The sequence below is a fragment of the Vigna unguiculata genome, chromosome 3 (assembly GCF_037176805.1).
Source record: "Vigna unguiculata cultivar grain cowpea cultivar isolate G323 ecotype 2 chromosome 3, ASM3717680v1, whole genome shotgun sequence".
NCBI lineage: Eukaryota > Viridiplantae > Streptophyta > Magnoliopsida > Fabales > Fabaceae > Vigna > Vigna unguiculata.
Genome location: NC_140794.1, coordinates 713331 through 736113, shown reverse-complemented (window position 1 = coordinate 736113; position 22783 = coordinate 713331). Strand labels below are relative to the sequence as shown.

Genomic DNA, 22783 nt, shown 5'->3' with positions numbered 1-22783 from the left:
TAAACAAAATGAATTGTGCATATAGAATTGGAGAGTTGTTTAAGATAATAGAGATAGAATTCATTAGTTATTATTTGTAGGGCTAATATATAAAATTTGTAAATTATATAATGAAAGAACTATAATATTGCAAATGTTATTAATACTACAATTATTACTATAGGTTAACATACCATTTTCATAATTAAGTCATTTTATCGTGTAAAATTCTCAAAATTTCATCTTTTTTTCTAAAAAATTCTTTAAATTAACCTACCAAACCGTCTTGAATACCATTTCACTCAAAAATTATCAATCAAAATAATATATCTGACCTAAAATTGAAAAATATCAAATTTGTCATATTCGAAAGCTTAACTTCACTCATTACAATTTTAAAAATTGTTTTAAAGAAGAATAACAATAACTTTTGTCACGAACTTGGAACTTTTGTCATGAAATATTTAAAAGTATTCATAACTTGCCCGAGACATTGCTTAAAAATTATTGAATAGTTGTGAGTCTCAGTCATAATAACAAGAAACATAACACATGAATATGAAGAACTTCTTACGCCATCAGAAAAAGTTATTAAATAACTGCTGTGTTAGATGTTATAAACTTAATATAAAAGGGAAACAAATTTAAATTGAACTCCTCTTACGTATTTGATTTTTTTACAGAAGTTTTAGTCATTTAACTTCTCCAAAATCCAAGGTATATATATATATATATATATATATATATATATATATATATATATATATATATATATATATATATATATATATATATATGTTTGTATTGATTCATGAGAAAAGCACAATATATTTTATCTTTTATTTCCTTCTATAAATATATGGAGACTAAACAAAGTCCAAAACTAAGAAGATCATTGCATAATCTGAAGCTATATATTATATAATCAATGGAATATGGATCATGCAGAATAATAACGTAAATATGCATCCAATATCTAATGGTTTTGACAACAGACTGATAACTCCAATTCATGCTTATTGAACAATCCAAATACACAAGTAGATATATTGAAACTTTTCCAGGATACATATTCATTGATGATATACATATATAGTTGCATAGTTGCTACTTGTCCTTCGAAAGCACTGGACAAATTACCTATTTCCTGCACAAAAAGAACAAAGGGCAAACTTGAAGCTAATGTAGTTTTCTTAACACTAGCTAGCAATCTGAAATATATATGATCATTTCAATCATATAAGAGGGCAAAAGTTCGAAATACAAAAACAATCAAATAATTTGGAGGTAGACTAACTAGGTGAGTAAGCAAATTTTCTACACTAAACCCAATTAGGGAATCCACTTTGAGCTGAACAACTGTACAGGTTAAGCTACCACAACAGAATACTCATCAAGAAGAAAGGTAGTGTTGAAAAGTAAATGATAGCAAAACTGACCTGTGCAACATTATATGTTCTATATAATCAAATCTTTAGCACTCAAGACTGCAAGAGCTTCTCAATGTCTTTCTGCAAGAGGAAAAATATAACTTAATTGACGCACGATCTTGATCTTAATCTTATTATATGACACTGGACAAATTTGGTTGTAGTTAAATGTTGGGTTTCAGTTTACACTATTTAAGAGGATAGGTAGCATCTATGCCAGCAATCCAAATATCAATCCAACATTTACTGAAGTTAAAATTGACCCCTTTTGTTTGCATCATTATTATACATAGAAATCAAACTTAATATATATATATATATATATATATATATATATATATATATATATATATATATATATATATATATATATATATATATATAAAAGCACTCATAACATGTCTAACCTCGATTTTCAAAGGTGAGGTGGTAGGTGCATATCTCTCCACAACCTTCCCTTCTTTGTTTACTAAGAACTTTGTGAAGTTCCACTTGATACCATCTCCAAATATTCCTCCTTTCTGCTCTTTCAAAAACTTGTAAAGGGGAGCTGCATTCTTGCCATTGACTTCAACCTGCAATGAACTATATTAGGATGATTTTCATGTAAAATGGCACATGGAGCAGTATTCAAGCAAATATTCCACATGCATAAACAGTGTTAATGCAGGAAAATATACGTCATGTCAGGCCAAGATAGAATAGTACACATAAAAAGGAAAAAAATAGAGCAAATAAAATATGGGGTGATTGTCATTTATCAGAAATCACCTTATCAAAGATAGGAAATTCAGCTTTGAACCTAGTGCAAACAACTTCCTGAATTTCTTCATTGTTTCCTGGCTCCTGTCCAGCAAACTGGTTGCACGGAAATGCCAAGATTTCAAATCCTGGAGAGGGAAACCACTCGGAAGTCTCAGTTTTACAAATTCACATCATGATGAATATAGTTGACAAATTTCTTTCTTTTCCTTTTTTGTTCAAGTGTTTACCTTGATTCTTGTACTTGTCGTACAATACATTCAATTCTTTGTAGTTTGTCTGTGTCAAACCACTGCACCAGTGAATTAAATGTTATTAGTTACAGACTAATAAAATTGGGGCGAAGAATAGTGTCCAGTAATTAGCTATACAAACAATAAAACCAAGTCTTATCTCACTAGGTGGTGTTAGATAAATGGATCTAACAATGGCGGCGAACTCTGTCAGAAACCAAAATTTCATGAAATTCATTTATACCAAGATTTCTTTAAACAGGTTTCTCAATGTTCTGTTTGCTCATCCTCTACCTATTTTAATTGGACAATTTTCTATCATCTTTTCTATGTGGATCCTTGGTCTTAAAAACCTGAATGAAATAACCCACCCTGAGTAAGTTTGTTCCATTTTCAGGCCTGTCGATCCTACTCCAACTTTCTCTAGAACTGGATACAACTGTTACTGACAATTGAGCTTATATTTTCTAATTTAATAACATTAAAAAATATCATAGCAGATATCATACATGAAACACATAATACATATCTTGATAATATCAATGCCATATATTGTATCTTCTTAAGCACAACTGTTAATAAGAAACAGAATGTTGTGTAGCATCATCCAACCTAGAAACCTATGTTTTAGCCCAAAAATCTATGGCTTTTCAATATCTGTATACCCTATAAGGATTATTTCACATTAAATTCACCAGCAAAGGCTCTAATCTGTCTCTTTCTCTCTCACACACACACATAACAACCATACAACATTTTCCTACAGTCCATATAACACATGTGAATTTTTAAAGCTTCAATAAAGTTGCTAGCTGAAAGTGAATTTGTCGACAGTGAATGAAGAAAGCAGAGCAATATAAAGAACGTGGATTAACAGTAACAGATAAATAAGGTCAAACTGAGATGCATAAAGAAATACATCGGTAAAATTAGTATTTGGGTAAAAGAAATGTGACCCAAAATAAATTTATCAGCGTGAATCAATCAAATTTTGTTACCATTGTGAGGCAACATTCACAATCAGTATAACCTTCCCACTGTAATCATTCAGACTCACATCATTTCCACGGATGTCCTGTAAATATAGTTCACACCAGAAACAAAAATAAATAATCAAAAATAAAAAGACTTCATCCAAGCAGTTAAGTACTAACCACAGATCAGCAATAAATATAAATCAGCACATCAAAATCAACCAGGCTTGTCCTAAAAATTTTGGTAGGACAAAACAAACACGTTATACAGAATCGGACATAATACACAAATCAATAATCAGCGAAAACAACCTGAACTCAAACTCAAATCATTTTCAGTTAATATTATAAACAACATTAAGAAAAACAAATCTAAATTTTACAGTCTTGATGAAGCAGATATGCAGCAAGGTCATGAATTGAAAAGAAAATTTGATCAGCAAGCTCCTTTATCATTGAAATACAACAATATATAATCAGAAGCTACAAAAACATAATTAAATCGTCTTAGTGTGCACTTTTGTTAATCTATTCCATATTAGTGTGCACTTTTGTTAATCTATTCCATCTTTCACAGGGTATCTTCACCCACCCACCAAGCAACTAGAGTGCGAAAGCAATTGGGCAGGAGCAAGACTCAAGCTTTAAAGTAATCAAACAAGTGGGTATGAGCAGACAACAATTTCTAAGCAGATGCAGTGAAAAGAACGAACCTTGACAGTGAAGTCGTAAATGGATTTGGAAGATTGTTCAGCCATGAAAGAAGGAGTTGATGAATAAGTGCGAGAATAGAAGAAGAAAGCAAAAACCAAAAAGAGGAGAGAAATGCAGTTCCAGAAAGTCAACAAATTCATGCCAACTAATCAATGCAATGTTCTCAACCGATTTTATACCCTAAATGGTTAACGTGGCTCTGTTGCTATCTAGGAAAATGCACGTCACGATGTGAACATGTGAACACAAATTAAATAATCCGAATCAGAATCACGCTGTCATACAGCGGGGATTGAACAGAATAAAACCTAAAACCCTGCTTTTCCCTTCAAGAAAATTTGCAAGATTGTTTTTGTTAAAATAATCAATCACTACTCTATTTATTATGAATTTAATTTCCATACACAAACTTTTATGTTATTAATTCTAATATTAAAATAATTATTATAAAAATTATAAACTTTTCATATAGGATATCATGTGTTTAAATGACAATTAAAAATTAAATTATTAATAGGTTTTTATAAATATAAAAAATTAAAAAATAATGTTTTAAAAAATTATCATAATTTTTAAAATCATGAAAAAAAGTTTATATATATATATATATATATATATATATATATATATTAGTCCTTGGAAATCTCAGACGAATTAGCCATCTCTAGCACAACACGACAAAATTTAAGCTGATGTTGATTTTGTTAAGACAACTAATACGAAAGAGCTACAATAATTTCAATCTTGTAAGGCGGCAAAAGTTTGAAATACATAAACAAAAAGGTAGATAAAAATAATAATCTCCTTTATTAATGTTATACATACAAATGAGTAGATAAGAAAATAAGTAAAGTTTTTAAAAAATAATAATGGTTATATTAAACTAGAATGTTAAAAATTAATATTTAAAAGTTTAAAAACTATAAAAAATTAGAGAGTAGAAAATTAATGTTTCAAAAATATTGCAAAGTTCAACAAATGTTGAAAACTAGAAAAAATAAAACCTGTTGTATTTACTTTTAGTCTATTACAAATCAATTTTATGATTCTGAGATTTGAATCTTAAATTACATCATTTGGTACCTTAACTTCTTTCATTTATAATCAGATTTATCATGTCTGATTTCATCAAATATTTAAGCTTTACATCCTGAAAGTGAGTAAACACAATGTAACAACTAAAAAACACAAAATATTTGAACACTTGGCTTTTCCTGTTAAAGTCATGATATTATTTTTATGGTAACAAGAAATAACAAAAAGTTACTTTTAAATTCTAAACAAATTACTGATTAAAAATGTTGGATTAAATTAGCTGAGAAAGTGTGATAGTGAATAAGAAAAAATAGGGAGATTTCATTTACCTAATTAGAGTTTAGAAGAACAAAACTGAACTCTCATTCCTTTATTTTGTTAGAAGCTACTTACAATACAAATGAAAGAAATCATTGTTCCTATATCTACCTCAGCTAAAAGTATTGACCAAACAAGGACACATCCATACTTGGGATATATCATATATGTATATATATGCAGGTCATCATTTACAGAGAAATATATAACTTTTAGAAAAAATTTCCTTGCTTTTTCCATTTTTCACTGTCATGAACCAGTATTTAACAAAGAGAACTTAGCCCATAAGCATATCTTACCCTTGTCCAAGACCAACCTTGCCCCAGTGACCAACCAATGGCCAGGACTATCTTGTGGACCTTTACACAACTGTGACGCGTCTACAAATTTCAACAGCTTTTGCGTTTGCACAGGCACCGGGGGTCCTGTTGGAAACACACTTGAGTCCAAAACCACAACTGGTTTTTTCTCTTCTTTACCCGAAATTGAAGTGCTTATTAATGAGAAAATGCCAGACCTCTGTGATAACCCAGAGGAACCCTGTGTCCAATTTGATTTTACAACCACACAATTAGACACCTGGGAGAACAACAACCTCAGATGAAGGACACTCCTTGATTCATGTTTCTTCACATGAAGTTGTGCACCTGTTACTATAAAGGCCACATCTTTATCAGAGCTCCATCTAGGATCGTACTTTACTGGAGCTGTACATACATGGGAAAATTTCTTCCCATTAATTGCTTCAAAGAAACGCTCGTCACTGATTTCTTCTGACCATATTGAGGATTCCTGTATTTTGTCCTTAAGCATTATTGGAGTGTTCAATAGATGTTGCACGTGTATGGCTAATCTGTGTCACCAAACATCCTAGTGAGCACCACTCATTGACCAAACCAAATATTCTTAGCTAGGAATGATGGTTAGACAGAATTATGATTTGATTGTACTTTTAGTCTATCATGCATCAATTTTATGACTTTTACCACCTTAATTTCATCAATTTGTCCTTTATATTGAATTAGAAGACAAACTATATTAAGAAATGAATTTAAACCTAATTCTGTCTCATAAAATCAATTTGTAAAATTAGATTTGTATCTATTTATATACTGTGAATTAGTCTTATTTCTAGTTAATATGGGATCTCTATCAAATTGTGATAGATAAAATGCAAGCAAGCCAAAGAATAAACAGTAATAGTGTGAAAGCAACCTGTTGCATTTCATTCCCTCAAGAAACAAGCGCATCCCTGTGATTGGCCTCTTACCAACTGTTACCTGTTATGATTAAGATAGATACTTAAGCAGAAGTGGACAAGAAAGTGTAATTTTTGATAGGGAATCATTTGAATGTACCTTTGAGGTGTTTACATAAAGCTTGGGACCTATCAAGTTGAAACTGAGAGAAGGTGAAGAGGTGGTTCTGTTGGTGGCTGGACATAGTGGAAGATCATTGTGAACGGGTGCCCAAAGCTTGTGTGCTTGATAGTCAAGAAAGTAGGGTAAATCTGACATCGGAGGCTTATCTGCATTTCATATGAATTTAATTTCATTTTATTAGTTCAACAACCAAAAATTGACACCCATGTGAGGAGTGAATGGCCAAACATTTTCAAAGGGACCTCAAATCTTGTGCCTTTGGAACAAGTCAAGAAAATATGGCAAATCTGACACTGTAGGCTTATCTGCATTTTGTATGAACTTATTTCGTTCTCATTTGCCTAAAATTGTTAAAATCAAAAACTTCTGTTCCAATTTTGAAGTCAAATAAGCTTTCTCTAAGATTATATATTAATTTATTGTATCTGGTTGAATTGATTGAGTTATATTCTATGAGCGTTGAGTTGAGATATCTTATCGACATGATACATCCTGTACCAAATCTGGTCAATCCGAAGAAAAGATCACTTTAATTTATCCACAACTTTTTCTACGCGTTGCGAATTACATGTGGTATGACGGCATTTTGAGAAACAAAAGATAAGAAAACTAGTATATCTTACCAATCACATTTCATAAATACTTTCATCATTACGTCTCATTCTTTATTCAATTCATCAACCAGAAGTAAAGTATCTTAATACAAAAATATTAATTAACTGTTAATGATATTGACTTTTGGGATCAACCATTTAGGGAATTGCTATTCCGAGACATGATTTCAAATGGTCACAGATGGAGTTTTCAACCCCCAGACAATTGTTTGGTTAAAAGATAAAATCATGTCATTAATACAGAATTGCCAAAAGGAAATCTCCTTATAATTTAGCATTTATGTTGGTTTGTTGTGTGTGCGTGATGGGGTTTGATGTTAAATCGTGGTGAACATATTCAAAGTCAAAATATTTACAGAAATAGTTTACATTTATGTATATTACCATGCTCTTTTATAAAAATATAAATAAATCTTAAATTTTCAGAGGAGGAAAAAATAAAAGAAAACTTACATCGAAGATAGAGGTTGATGGCATGAGATAGAAAGCCTTTGCCTGGAAGACCTTTAAGAAGAGAAGTGATGGGAATGAAGCTAAAATCAACAGCATCTGGTTTCTTTGGAACTGTGTGAAGCCATTCACTATGGTCCCTCACTTGGGTGTCCCCTCCCCTCTTTGCACATATCACACTAATTCCCTACATGTTCCATTATTTATCTACAATATTATTTCTGAATAAGAAACATTTTTTCAGGGTCCTTCATTTCACAAAATTTTCAATCTTAAAAAATTCTCAGACATTAAATTATTCCTGAAGAATGGGGTAAGTGGAACCTACATCTTTTGCACAAACTGATGTAGAGCTGTTGAAGGCAACAATTTGTGGACCAAAGACATCAAAAGCCTGTGGGACCTGTATGTTCAGCATAATACATTGTCATCAAATTATGGTTGCTTGTGTTCATGGGATATTGCTTGAAGAACATGTTGATTAATAATTATATACACGAAGGAAAACCTTGTATTTTTGGTCTTTAGACCTTGGAAGGAAACTGCATGTCCCAGTGAATAATTGATTTCCAAGCTCATCCAAGTGCCTCTTCAGCTCTGATGCCTCCAAGCTGGAAGACACGTCTTGCTTCACCAACACTAAATCTTTGCCACCAATGCTTAGCCCCACAAGGATGTGTGTCCCGAACTTCTCGATGAATCTGATCAAATTTTCGCATTAATTAACGTCAATCAAGGAACTGCATAACTTGTTTAGTATCTATAATTTCAATCCTTTTTTTTTTCAAATACAATATAGAAAAGGCTAAGTGCTATATCGAGCTTTTTGTGAAACATTCGATGTGAATTCATTAATTTTATTCGGCAACGCGTAATTTCCCCGGTGGGAAATGGAAGGTGTAACAGCTAAACAAAAAGACTCCAGAATTTTCAATTTGAGAAGAGTTAATTGAATTGGGAGCCAACTTTTCATAGAAAAAATTTTAGTCAAAACAGTTTGGTTATTAGCGTTTTCAATTTAAACCCTTGTGCATAGTCAACGGCCAACTCAAAACATTTGAAACTTCAATTAATTTTTTGAGCCTGCAAGTTTGCTAGAATATTCTGGGCAACGGCCGAATTTTTTGGCAAATAAAAATAAAACCCAACATTTTTTTTTTCTAAAAGGAAATAGAATAGAAATCTTTTAAATTCTGACTGTTAATGAGTGCTGTCATAAAACTTTGAGGAAATAGTAAGATAAATGAAAATAATAATAAAAAAAGAAGTGGATGATAATTATGAAGCATCCGTGATGATTTATCGTTAGCCTCGATCCTACGTTTTCCATTAGAAAATGTCCAAAGCCATTGCTATGTCGTTATCATAATCATTTTTTAAATATATGGGTAAACGATTGACTTGTACTGAATACTGATCCACTGATATGAAAAGGAAATAACAATACGTGATTAGGCTTTGTTAATAATGGAAGAGATAGTGATGAGAATAAAAATAATAATTAAGATTGTCCAGTTGGCCACCTAGCAGCCTCCAAATATCAGTTAATAATAATATATATTCTAATTTAGTCAATTCTTAAAATTGTGATTGCTTCTAATTTTTATATATATATAAGAGAAAAAAAAAATAATTTTAATCATCCGAAAAAGGATGAGCATTATAAGTTTGATCCAGTAATTTTATGATGCATAATTTTGAAATGTTCATGGAAGCAAGATTGAGACTTGAGCAACAAAAGTGGAAAAGGAAATTCAGAGACAACGTTTTGTAATTTTCCTTTTACTTTCCAGCAAGCAGCCAATAAATTCAATTCAATTTTGACTATATATAAATTATTAGTACACTAATCGTTAATGAAATTTCTAACTTGGTCCCCATAAGAAAAAAAAAATCCAATTTAGTGAAGACTTTAGATTATTTTTCTCTACACGCTCTTGATGAGTATCACTGACTTGGGGTATATGTAACTATTTACATTAAATTTTCAGTGTTCTGTAGTTAAAAAATTCTCAAGTTTCGATCATTGGAAAAAAATAATGAGCATTAGTGATAACTGCGAAGTTTAATAAAATAATGACACATTCTTTTACATAGTTGAAATCACAAACCACTTTTGAAAGATGCTGATGCAAAAATGCATAAAGTCTTCATACATACATATATATATATACATACATATATATATATATATATATATATATATATATATATATAATAAAATTATCAAAGGCTCAAAGGTAATGATGACGGAGTTGACTATAAGATTTAAGCAATGAAAAATAGAGCAGGGACCATTTCAACTTAGCTAACTTACAGGTCCAGCAAGATAAGCAAATGTGTGCCATGGAAGTGTAGAATTACAGTAATAAATTAGTGGTGTTGTTTTTCCTGATAAAAAATCCAACACAAGCCTCAGAGTGATTAAAGTACGTGGGTTGGAAAAGATAATCTAAACTATGGCTTTTGTGCCTGATTTTCTATTTCTCGTGAAAACTGTATTTGAGGAATGTAAAACTGTAAAACTCGACTGAAGACTAACTTCTGTAATACTGTATTTGACTGGTCTTGTAGATTTTTTAAACTGTCATCTGACTATAAACTAATGTATATCATAAATTTGAGTTACGTACATTGAATTCTGTTTATTTGTTTATCATACTTTCGAAATCTCAGTGATAATTTTTAACTTTTTTTGATGATTTTTACAGCGATATAATATGTAAAAGTGAAGTACATGAATTGCCTAATCCACTAGAGGGTGGTAAAAGCAGGTTTACACAAAGTGGTCAACCACTACATGAAAGGAAGTAATGGAGGTGTGATGAACGCATAAACCAGAGGCCAGTTCAGAGTGGGGCAGATTATAATAACATTGCTTTTTGATTTTGGTGGATAATTTATTTGCATTAATATGTAAAATAGAAATGATTTTTTCAGAAGAAGATGAACAGGTAGAAGAAATTATTATTACCTTGCAAGTGCAGGGGGATCCCAGGAAGAAGGAACAGCTTCAAGGACTTGATGAGACAGAAGAAGAGGGTACCGATCAATATGAACACTGAAGAGTTTGATAAAATAACCATCAATACCCAAACACTTGGTGTTAGCAGCATCGGTGGCCCACGAACTTTCATCAAACCCAAACACGGTGTTGAAGTACCCAGATGGGATTCTCCCAGGGATCGAACTCTTCTGGTTGAAGAGCTCTGACATCTACAAACCCAGAACCCAAATTTCGACATTTTCATTTTCAATTTCGTTTTTCACCGAATGACCACAAAGTGTTTGATGAAATGAATGTCTTACTTGATTGAAGGTGAGGATGTCGGATTGGTAGCGGGTGCAATCGCCCTTGTCGCATTTGATGTCACCGGAGACATCTCTGATGGGTCCGAAACCCGGCACCGTGAGCACTCGTTTCTCTGTTTCGTTGAGAAGAACCAAACGTTCTTCGCCTTTGCAGAACTTGAGCCTGAAATCTGAGGTCAAGTCGAAGCCTTTTCCTAAACAGTTCAACGCCCTCTCAGCTATGCCTTCGCCCATCTTTTCTGTTGTTTTACCCAATCAATCAAAGTTTCGCTCGTAATATATATATACATACCAAGTTTTCTCCACCAAGGGGTAAAATGGAAATAGGAAAAAGGTTAATTTAGGAACATAATTGATTAATCAATTACTTGTTTTTTATATAAACACTATACTATACAGTGAGAAATAAATAATAAAAAAAATTGAAAGACCGTTTAAGAAATGGTTAGTTCTCTCGTGTTCATATCATTGAAGTCATAATTTATTCCAAGTTTTAGGTTTGACTAACATTACTTCAGCCTCTGATTCACGACACGGTCTTGGCTCTGCTGTTTTAACTGTTTTTGTGAGGTTGGATCCTAAACATGGAACAGATCGAATACCATTCACACAACAAGAGCATGTTTTAGAATTCGGTTTCGGATTTTGTCTGACAGCTTCAGTTTTTTTGTCTTGTTCGCTTGTAACCAGCCAAAACAAACAACCTATTATTAAATCCTTATAATTATGTCACCTTTACCTCAGCTGCTATATTCAATTATTATTTGGTAAAGAAAGAAATAAATAGTCTCATGAAATTACTGAATCGAACTTTTTTGTTTTTTTTTTCAGTTACATAACTGGTGATGGATCTATTAATTATTAAATTGTTAATGAAAGTTTGGTAATCGACGTAGTGACGTGGATGGTTAAATTTCGTTGTCGTTGGAAACGGAATTTGTCAAGTTGATAGCCAAATCCGTGACTTTAAGATTGTGGTATTCTGTTCTGTGTGTGGTTTGCAGCATCGTAAGCCATTTATTATGGCTACCTGATTTCTCAGGCAACTTTTCATCGTCACAAACCATGTGTGTGTACACGAGTGTCTCTTAAGGTCAAAATTCTGTATTCAATTTTAGTTTTTATGATACATTCTAGATTATGTTATGTTTGATTTTTGTTAGAAGTAAAAGTTGAAACATATAATGTGGAATTTATGTATGTTAATGAATGTTAATGACAAACATGTTACCCTATTAAACTCACCATTGACTAATTTTGCAAGGTTTGCTAAGGTTCTGAGATTCAAATCGGTTAAAATTAATTATTTACGAAAAAAAGGTTAAATATGTTTGTGGTCTCTTAATTTTTCATAAATTTTGAAATAAGTTCATTTCGAAACTTTAGACCAATTTAGTCCTTCATCTTTCGAAATAAGTGAATTTAGTCATTTTTAATCAAATTTTGTTAGATTTATTTGATGTTTTGTACACATTTCAAGATTGTAATTGAGTTTTTATATTGTTTGACGCATTTTTACTTTAATGTTAAGTTAAATACTATTATAAAACGCATTTGAAATGTCAAATAAACTTAACAAAATTTTATTAAAAAGACTAAATTAAGGTATTTCGATATTTTGAAAGATGAAAGACTAAATTGGTCTAAAATTTTGAAATAAACTAATTCCAAAATTCAATTAAAGTTAAGGGATGAAAAACATATTTAACCAAAAAAAAAAAACAATATATCACTTATTGCATAATCCATACGTTACATTACATATCAATCCAGGTCTTTCGTTAATAATTGATATCTATTTGGTTGTAAGAGAATTAAAAGCTCATACCAAACTAATTCTTTGATTATCTATTAACTCACAAAAAATCTGTCATTACTAACTCTGAGAAAATTGCTAATAAGTAGTATCGTGATCGTATATTAATTAAGTACATGTTTTTGTTTGCATATAATCTTGTGAAGACGCAAGTAAATTTTGTTTAAGGGTTTAATTTTGATTTATTAATAGTTGTAAACTTATCAGAAATTATATTAAAATTTATCTTTAAAGTTAAACATATATAATAATTATGTTTGATTGGTGAATTCTTCACATCATTTGGTATGTACTATTTATTTAATTTATCAAATTATTCAGATTTTTTAAAATTGTCATTGAGTTAACCTTTAAAATAAATTAATATTTATTGAGAATTTTATTAAAACTAATTCATTTGAGGAATTACTTACATAAACGCTATTTTCTATTTTCATATTGATAATTTTAACATACATCTTTTATGCAGTATAAGCTTATAATATAGAGAAAGTAGAAATACAAAGAAAAAAAATTGCGAGAACCATAATTGAATGTATTATTTTAAAAAAGAGAGGATAATCAAGTTTTATTAGGTATGAATTGTACGTCTAACAGTTATAGATGATTTAATATTATTAAAAGACATTAAATGTTAATAACCAATAATTAAATATTCATAACTTCTTTCACCTTCCATTATTTATAGAACATGTGTCCTAAATATTTGGCGAGACAGAAACGCAGAGAAATAAAAATAAGAAAAATATTAGCAACTGATAAATAAAATTTAAATTAAACAACAACGGATATCCAAACTTTCTAAAAGTATTTTTCTACATTAAATAAAGAATGACTGAAAAAACAGTATTTAAGAATATAAAAAAATTAAAACAATTATAAGAGAAATAAAAATTAATAATTGGAACAAATTATAACTAGAGATAAGCAAAATAAACAGCAAGACAAATATCTATGAAAAAATAGATAAAAATAAATAAACAGTAAAAAAGTATGAATTGGGCTGCATATGAAGTTTGAGGTGACAAATTCACTAGAAGAGAATGAAGAAAAGAAAAAGCAGAGTAACAGTAAAAAAAGTCATGAAATGTATACATGGAGTGTATGTGAACTGAGAAAAAAACGTTCGTATGTTTCATACTGAATATGTGCCGGTTCATCCTTAGACTAAAGTTTATTCATAGTGAGAAAATCAGTACTCGTGTTTAGTTAAAATTCCTCTTATATTTTTAATTCTTACATATAGAAAAAACTGAAAGATAATAAATAAGTATATTAATTGTAGAAAAAGCCCTCGTAGCAAAAACATTCCGAGGATAAAAAATTATATATATATATATATATATATATATATATATATAATACTTTTTTCTTTTCACTTCTACATTTTCCCAATTCAAGGGAGGAGAATACATTTTACGTCTTTTTTTTTTTATTTCTGGAAAAGTCATACTTTTATTCTACTTTTGATTTTTATCTTTTTTTTTTGTTATTTGTGATGGGAAAAAATCTCTCATTTTTCATCCGAAAAAGTTAATTTTTATTTTTTTTCATTACTATATTTTATTAAACTTTATTTATCTGTCCTATTCCGATAGAGATAGTTTAAGACATTGTTTAGTACACTAAAAAAATCAAAGGTTAATAAATTTATTTGACAGTGTTTTAACCCTCTTTACATCTAAGTAAATTTCATTTAACTTTTTTATCAAAAACAATTTTACAACTACATGCTATGATTAATAATACGATTAGAGATAATAATAATAAACTAACACAATAAATAACTTTATTTGCGAACACTAAATTAACTTATTTATGTTCTAAAGATATGGAGTTAAATATGTGTTTGGTTCTTTAACTTTTAGTGAATTTTGGAATTAGTTCATTTTGAAATTTTTGACTAATTTAGTTGTTTTAATCAAATTTTGTTAGATTTATTTGATACTTCGTATGCATTTCAAAATTGTATTTGAATTGTTTATACTATTTCAGACATTTTGTTTTAATATTAAGTCAAATACTATTATGAAACGCGCTTGAAATATCAAATAAATTTAATAAAATTTGATTAAAATAAATAAATTCACGTATCTCGAAATATGAAAAACTAGATTGGTTCAAAATTTTAAAATGAACTAATTTCAAACTTCACTTAAAATTAAAATTAATGGACCAAACACATATTTAAATATTTAACCCAAAGATATATATAATAAAGTTTTTCTTCAACTTTTGATTTTGAGACATGTCTCTTACGTTTATGAAGCTTCGGAAATCAAAAACATCAATTAGTGGTGTTCGAACATTTGAAAAGAAAATAGGACCAGCAAGTACGTTGTGTTTTTTCTTTTTTTTTTTCATAATAGTACAAGAAACCAGCGTAGAGACCACCTTGCATGACTTGAGGTTGACCTATTACAGCGTCCCAGAAAGTTGGACTCCGTAAACTACTAATGTGAATCACAGAAAATTGTAACACATTCTTTTACCGTTGAAATTCTTCCTTCTTTTTTTTCATGATTCTTTCTCTTCATTATTATCTTTTCTTTCACACCTCTTGTCCTTTTAAGAAACTGAAGTTATTTTGGTGTGCATGCTTTAGGGGTTTAATGACACCATTATTACGTGTTCATACATCAAATATGTAAAATCACATTATGTCTTCTTATTAATTTTATAGCACGTTTGTAGAAGAGTCCACTCTTAAGTCAATATTCAAGATCAGAGTTAATAGTAAGTCAGTAATAATGCCAACCTTGGACGAATAATTATTTATTTATATAAATTTAATGAAGTCATTCTTAATATTAATTTTGTTATTGTTTTGGGGTTGTGATTAATTTAAATGTTTATAATATCTTTTACTATATAAGCATGCTTATTTGTATTATATACGTTTGTACTGATCTTGATATTTTTCCTACTCTTCTACTTCATCTGTGGTATCGTAGTTGGAGTTTATCGAATGTGTTAACCCAAATTGTCTCGTCTTACGAGGTTTTGCTATGCTGTCTAATTTTTCTCGACTTATACATAACATATATATATATATATATATATATATATATATATATATATATATATATATATATATATATATATAAATAAATAAATAAAAGGATTCCTCTTTTTGTGTTCACATTTCAAAATATCCATTTTATCTTTTAATATAATAATTTATTAAATTTTTAAAAATTGACCGTTACTTTTACAAGATTTTTATAAAATCGGGTGTCTCTGCTTCTTCTCTTCGTCTTTATTTATTAATGGTTATTATTTCATATGTTATCATATATTTCACTTCATTTTTAATAAATATAATTTTAATTTATATATTAACTTAATAACATTACAATATTATCACTTACTAATATAATAATATACATATTTAAAAATGCATACACACAGCCTGTGTTTATTATCTAAGCGATACATGAATTTTGTGTATCTTTCATCTTTCTGTTTTTTTAATTTTGAAATACCATCATAAGTAGTTGCATGTGTAATCAAAACCTCGAAAAAATAGGTAAATATACTTTTAATTCCTAATATTGTAATGCAAAATTGATAATCGTTGAGATTATTGTTATATTTTGATTCCAAAGTTTATATATATATATATATATATATATATATATATATTCTAAGTTAATTATATTAAACTAGCATAAATACAGGCGCGATAACGTATGTGTGTATGCATTTTTTAAATATATGTGATATTATATTAGTACATGATATTGTAATGTTATTAAGTTAGTATAAAAAATAAAATTTTATTTATTAAAAATAAAGTGAAATATATAAGAAAAGATAAGAGAATAACGGTTAATAAATAGAAAAAAAAGTTGAGATAGACGATTTTATAAAAAACTTGTAAAAATAATGGTTAATTTTTAAAAATTTAATAAATAATTATATTTTAAAGGATAAAATTGGAATTTTGAAATGTGGACACAAAGGAGGGAATTCTCTTATTATAAATGATTTTCAAAAGACTATTTTTGAGACATTTAAATTATTTAATATGTTCTAATTCAAATATGATCTAAAATACTAATTAATACGTAATTTTCTTTTTATAATAATATTATGTTAGAATATATATATATATATATATATATATATATATATATATTTATTTAGGTTTAAACATCAAAATATATTAAAATTTTAAATAAAAATAAATTTTAATTTTGCATTCAAATTGAGATAATACAAAATTATATTCTTTAGAAAAAAAGTGCACCTAATGAGTGAGTTAATTGAATAACTTATACTAAAGACGAACTTTTCCCCTTTGTAATTGAAAATGTTTTTTTTCTTTTTTTGGAAAGATATAAAAAGGTTTAGACTTAGTCGTGTTTATTATGATAATTCTTTCACCTATATAAATTGCGCATTTTTCTCTTCATTATTTTTCTTTTGTCATTTATCTTCTTTACTTCCTTTATATAATATTTGAGTTCTTAAGTGAGAAATGTGTGAGAATTTATCTTTTATGATGCAAAATAAAATTTTTCTTTCATTCATAACATGAATAACAGTTTTGATGGAACTATTTTTTGTTTATACGAATATCATAGTAATTCATTTTATATTTATTGAATGATAGGATATTTAGTTTTGATGGAAAATAACTATTATTTGTTAAGTGTGAGTGAGTAATAACTATTATCTGTTGAGTCTGAGTAATACGACTCATAATTACTTTAAAGAATATATTAAAGTGTGATAAGATAAGGTCTTTTCTCCTACTGAATGATATCGTCTCTAAAGTGCGAAAGTCTATGAACTATTTAGAAAGATTTGAAATTAAGCAATTATGATATATGTCTCAACCATAGAGTGAAGAATATAAAAAAAATAAATAAAAAGAAAATCAAATGTATAAGTGAAAAGGACAAAAGAATATGTCAAAGGATAAAATAGATCTAATTCCTTAAGCGAGAGAGTTCAACATAACATAATATTTTGTTGAACTTAGTACATGGAGAAATTAGACAACTACACTTATTCCTTAATGAACATGTATTCAAGGTTATATAGGATTAAGGATTTATAATTTTTCTTTTAACATGATTTAGTGAACAATTTGATCACCAAACAAAATTGTTTAATGACTTATTTTATTTTACAATTTATCTATCTCAAAAGTGATCAAGAGTATACACAAGTGATTAAGAATAACATGAAAGTATTAAAATGTGTAATGATGATTATTTTGTTCTTTCAAGTAATTATTAGAATCGTAGTAGACCATATAAATAGGTTCAGACGTTGAGGAAATTCCCCGGCAAAACCCAACCCTTCAATGAGTTCCACCCAAAGTGCGACGAGAAGAATCCTCCACAACCCGAACACGGTGGTTTCCGCCTGCCACGCGAAACAGCTCCACGCGCAAATCGTGAAAGCCAGAGCAACACCGCACTCTCACTCCCTCGCGTGGGTCTGCATTATCAAATGCTACACCGCGTACGGCCTCCTCCGCCACTCCCTCGCCACCTTCAACCTCATGCGCGCTTCCGGCGTCTCCCCCGACCGCCACGTGTTTCCTTCCCTCCTCAAAGCGTCCACGCTTCTCAAACACTTTCCTCTAGCTCAGTCGCTCCACGCCTCCGCCATTCGCCTCGGCTTCCACTTCGATTTGTACACCGCCAACGCGTTGATGAATGTCTACTCCAAATTCCACCCCCACCTTTCCGCCAACCACGTGCTCGACCAATTTCCCCAAACGCAACACTACCATAATAATTATAATAATAGAAACAATGTTAATAATAATTTTACTGTGAAAATAGACTCTGTTAGGAAGGTGTTTGACAGAATGCCTGTTAGGGATGTTGTTTCGTGGAACACTGTTATTGCCGGGAATGCGCAGAATGGTATGTATGAAGAGGCGTTGGACTTGGTTAGGGAAATGGGTAGGCAAAACTTGAGGCCTGATTCCTTTACTTTGTCTAGCGTTCTTCCTATTTTTGCGGAGCATGTTGATGTTATCAAAGGAAAGGAAATTCATGGCTATGCCGTTAGACACGGGTTTGACAAGGATGTTTTCATTGGAAGTAGTTTGATTGATATGTATGCGAAGTGTACTCATGTGGAGCTCTCCGTTCGTGCCTTTTACCTCTTGTCTAATCGAGACGCCATTTCGTGGAACTCCATCATTGCTGGCTGCGTGCAGAATGGGAGATTTGATGAGGGGCTCGGGTTCTTTCGTCTAATGTTGAAGAAGAAGGTAAAGCCAATGCAGGTTTCATTCTCGAGTGTTGTACCGGCCTGTGCTCACTTGACAGCCTTGAACTTGGGGAAGCAACTTCATGGATATATAATTAGACTTGGGTTTGATGGTAACAAGTTTATAGCTAGCTCTTTGGTGGACATGTATGCCAAATGTGGTAATATTAAGATGGCTAGGTATATTTTTGACAGAATAGAGATGCGTGAGCGTGACATGGTTTCTTGGACTGCCATCATTATGGGATGTGCGATGCACGGGCATGCCCTTGATGCAGTTTCCTTGTTTGAGATGATGTTACTTGATGGAGTGAAGCCATGTTATGTGTCATTTATTGGTGTTTTAACTGCCTGTAACCATTCTGGGTTGGTGGATGAAGGATGGAGGTATTTTAACAGTATGCAATCGGATTTTGGTATTGCTCCTGGCCTGGAGCACTATGCTGCTGTTGCGGACCTTCTTGGTAGAGCTGGAAGATTGGAGGAAGCCTATGACTTTATTTCTAACATGGCAGTGGAACCAACAGGAAGTGTGTGGTCAGCATTGTTAGCTGCTTGCAGGGCTCATAAGAATATTGAATTGGCTGAAAAGGTTGTTGACAAAATACTTTTGGTTGACCCTGAGAACATGGGGGCGTATGTTATGATGTCCAACATCTATTCAGCCGCCCAAAGATGGAGAGATGCTGCGAAATTGAGAGTCCACGTGAGGAAAAAGGGCTTGAAGAAGACTCCAGGATGCAGCTGGATTGAGGTTGGGAACAAAGTACACACTTTTCTGGCTGGAGACGAATCACATCCATATTATGACAAAATAAATGAGGCGTTGAAGATTTTGTTGGAACAGATGGAGAAAGAAGGTTACGTCCTTGACACAAAGGAGGTGCTACATGATGTTGATGAGGAGCATAAACGCGACCTGTTGCGCACCCACAGTGAGAGACTTGCCATAGCATTTGGCATCATTAGCACTACTGCTGGTACAACCATCCGTGTAATAAAGAACATCCGGGTGTGCGTGGATTGCCACACTGCAATTAAATTTATGGCAAAGATTGTTGGCAGGGAAATCATTGTAAGGGATAATAGCCGATTTCACCATTTTAGAAATGGATCTTGTTCATGTGGAGACTACTGGTGAAATAGCAACTATGACTAGAAAGGGGAAACCAAGCATGTCGACATTATAACTGCATAAGCAGTACTAAACTGAGAGGTTGAGTAAAAATGCTACGAAATCAGTGTAAAAAAGACAGACTATAATCAAGGCAAAAAATTGGTTAAGAAGTTGGTTGCCATGCCATAGGAAAGCCATGCCATCAAAATTGTATTTGAGATAAGGCCTGTGTGCTCTCAGCTTTTTGAAGAGATAGCTTCAGAGTGGGGATTGGGATTACACATTGTCAAATTTCTTGGAAGCGTTTTGAATTGAGTGAGTACTGATTGCCTACCTTTAGCAGCATTGTGAGTGTTCAATTACTTCTACAAATTTCTGTTGGGTGCAGAAGGTCCTGTTTTGATGTATTTCATTGCCTATTTGACTTCCTACACAATCAATTCAACCAAAAATGTTAATAAACAGATATAAAAGACACGCATTTGAGTTGTGAACGTCATTGATGAGTCTTTACAGCGCCAATTGTCTTTCTCTGTGGTCTTATACTGCCATTAGAGGGAAAGTACTAGGATTCAAGAACATGAATTTTTTAAGCTAGGGCTTTTTTGAGTTACAATTTAGTAAGGAGTTCTTCGAGATTATGTCTTCTGTTTCTCCTCCATATTTTTCTTCAAATTTAACCTCTTTTGTATCTCATATGGAAGTACATGGGTAGTCTTTGAGTTTCTGATTTTTATTGACTTCTTAATTATCCTGTCTTGGTGTCTATGAACGTGATAAAGAATTTTCTGGTTTTTCCATTTTTGTTTCCAGACGCAGATTGCTGAACGACACCAATATTTTCTGCCTGACACAAGATAAACATTCTTCAAATATCCTTTTGTATACATTTTACAATTATTTTTTTTATGAATTATTTGTGCTTTTCCTTTATTAGTTTATGTTACATGAATATCAAATATTCCATGTATATAATATGAAAATTAACGAAAAACAGAATATTTAGATTATGCAATTGCTTGCTAGTTCTTCTGAATTAATTGGCAAAATAAGAATAATGAATTTTCTCCGTGGAAATCCACAAGAGATAGAAGGATTTTTGCCGAAGGAAATTAGCATTCTACCGATTTGCTAGCTTATGGATTTGGGTTTTTCCAGCTTGAGTTGAGATTGACAAAATTTGAGCCTTCACCGGGCTTCCTATTTGTTTATTTATACCTTTTCCAGACAGCTGCTTTAGATTGTTCTGTATTGTCAAAAAAAAAAAGAAAAAAGAAAAATGAAGGGATTTTAATTCTTTCATCATGTTCTGCAGTTCTTGAGTGCAAAATTTAAACAGTATTTCATTCTTTTTTGATTCCAGAGCATTTCCCCTAATCTTTAGTCCTTAACATTAAACCAGATCAGATATCATTGGTAGACAAGAACCCCTCAAGTCTCTGGTGAACTTGGACCTTGCAGATTTAAGGGTCAGCGACTCTGAAGGTAAATCTTGGTGTTTAGATTCCATGAATAGCTTCTTACTCATAGTTCTTGGGTCAATAATCTTATGAAAGAAATTTCCTCGCCATTTCTAAGAATAAATGGGTTACTCTAATAATGCACAAGGTTACACCATTTGATGCCCCATGGAAGGTCAAATATTTCACTTTATTTGCTAACAAGACTTGAAAAGAAAACATCAGAGCCACTGGTGTAAATTCTGACAAAACTACTACAACTTTAACAACTCTTATGATCTTACATATACAATGATACATAACTCTCTAACAGCAACAGTGTTAAAGTTATGAAGTTTTACAATTGTTAGTAGTCAAACCCAACTCATCACACAGTAAAACATGTCTACGTTACCTATTTTTCCTTAACTTTTTCCTGGTCTCAGTAGAGGTAAAAACAAGCATAACTACAAACTGAATAATGTGTCTGTCAGAAAAATAAATAAGAAGCCTAAATAATGATGACTTGACTTGTCTGTTGACCTGAATACTTCACAATTTGCCTGATCAATAAAATATTTTTGGCACATTCCTTTTAAAATACTTTTTATCAATAAATTGTGTGTGTTTTATTAAAATAGCGGAAGCTCAAGATTTTCAAAATTATCAGCATATGGAAATTAACTTATCTAATATTATAGATGTTAAGATTGCTGTGTGAAATAGTAAGTTGTAAACATTTTTATTTACAAATTAGTACAATTAATTATTTAAAGATTCAATCCTTCTCAAAAATGAAAATAATTATGCCTTTGATTATTTCAATTGATTAAACAAATGGTAAGGTGTACAAAAATAAATCGTTAAAGTAAACAAAAAGAAAATAGAAAATAACAATTTCATGATTTATATGGTTGAACTTTTTATAATGAATTAAATTATTGAATTAAACAGTTCAAGGGTCATCA

At 30.8% G+C, this 22783-nt stretch overlaps 3 protein-coding genes across 6 annotated transcripts; 1 reads left to right on the top strand and 2 right to left on the bottom strand.

Annotated features, from left to right (window-relative positions):
- Positions 1-874: 874 nt before the first annotated feature.
- On the bottom strand, positions 875-4400 carry LOC114174952 (putative phospholipid hydroperoxide glutathione peroxidase). Its single transcript, XM_028059687.2, has 7 exons — positions 4092-4400; positions 3403-3479; positions 2402-2463; positions 2181-2299; positions 1817-1984; positions 1419-1490; positions 875-1126 (listed from the first exon to the last, which is right to left on the bottom strand). The coding sequence occupies exons 1-6, from the start codon at positions 4230-4232 to the stop codon at positions 1461-1463; spliced, it is 597 nt and encodes a 198-aa protein (XP_027915488.1). The 5' UTR covers positions 4233-4400; the 3' UTR covers positions 875-1126; positions 1419-1460.
- A 1078-nt stretch (positions 4401-5478) lies between these two features.
- LOC114175809 (MAC/Perforin domain-containing protein) lies at positions 5479-11655 on the bottom strand. The gene is made up of 8 exons (XM_028060616.2): positions 11201-11655; positions 10866-11107; positions 8400-8592; positions 8220-8294; positions 7895-8078; positions 6804-6973; positions 6661-6725; positions 5479-6298 (listed from the first exon to the last, which is right to left on the bottom strand). Exons 1-8 carry the CDS (start codon positions 11435-11437, stop codon positions 5695-5697), a joined length of 1770 nt encoding a protein of 589 aa, XP_027916417.1. The 5' UTR covers positions 11438-11655; the 3' UTR covers positions 5479-5694.
- Positions 11656-18275: 6620 nt separating this feature from the next.
- Positions 18276-21863, top strand: LOC114177398 (Tetratricopeptide repeat (TPR)-like superfamily protein). 4 transcript variants are annotated; one of them, XR_014993933.1, is made up of 2 exons: positions 18276-20691; positions 21779-21863. XR_014993933.1 is itself a non-coding variant. In XM_085671381.1 (1 exon), exon 1 carries the CDS (start codon positions 18337-18339, stop codon positions 20398-20400), a length of 2064 nt encoding a protein of 687 aa, XP_085527507.1. In that variant the 5' UTR covers positions 18276-18336; the 3' UTR covers positions 20401-21017. The 4 variants fall into 4 exon arrangements, 1 of the variants encoding a protein (XP_085527507.1); XR_014993931.1 differs by lacking the exon at positions 21779-21863 and adding an exon at positions 21190-21256 and having other exon boundaries at positions 18276-20723; XR_014993932.1 differs by lacking the exon at positions 21779-21863 and adding an exon at positions 21190-21254.
- Positions 21864-22783: the final 920 nt, after the last annotated feature.

Bases quoted from the DNA above. Each gene is read 5' to 3' on its own strand.
- LOC114177398 (XM_085671381.1), top strand. From the start codon at position 18,337: ATGAGTTCCACCCAAAGTGCGACGAGAAGAATCCTCCACAACCCGAAC.
- LOC114174952 (XM_028059687.2), bottom strand. From the start codon at position 4,232: ATGAATTTGTTGACTTTCTGGAACTGCATTTCTCTCCTCTTTTTGGTT. The intron at 3,480-4,091 runs GTTCGTTCTTTT...CTATATTTACAG, and splicing joins TTTACGACTTCACTGTCAAG to GACATCCGTGGAAATGATGT. The intron at 2,464-3,402 runs GTAACAAAATTT...TCACTGGTGCAG, and splicing joins GTGAATGTTGCCTCACAATG to TGGTTTGACACAGACAAACT.
- LOC114175809 (XM_028060616.2), bottom strand. From the start codon at position 11,437: ATGGGCGAAGGCATAGCTGAGAGGGCGTTGAACTGTTTAGGAAAAGGC. The intron at 8,593-10,865 runs GTAATAATAATT...AAATTTGATCAG, and splicing joins GATCCCCCTGCACTTGCAAG to ATTCATCGAGAAGTTCGGGA. The intron at 8,079-8,219 runs GTAGGTTCCACT...TGGAACATGTAG, and splicing joins CATCAGTTTGTGCAAAAGAT to GGAATTAGTGTGATATGTGC.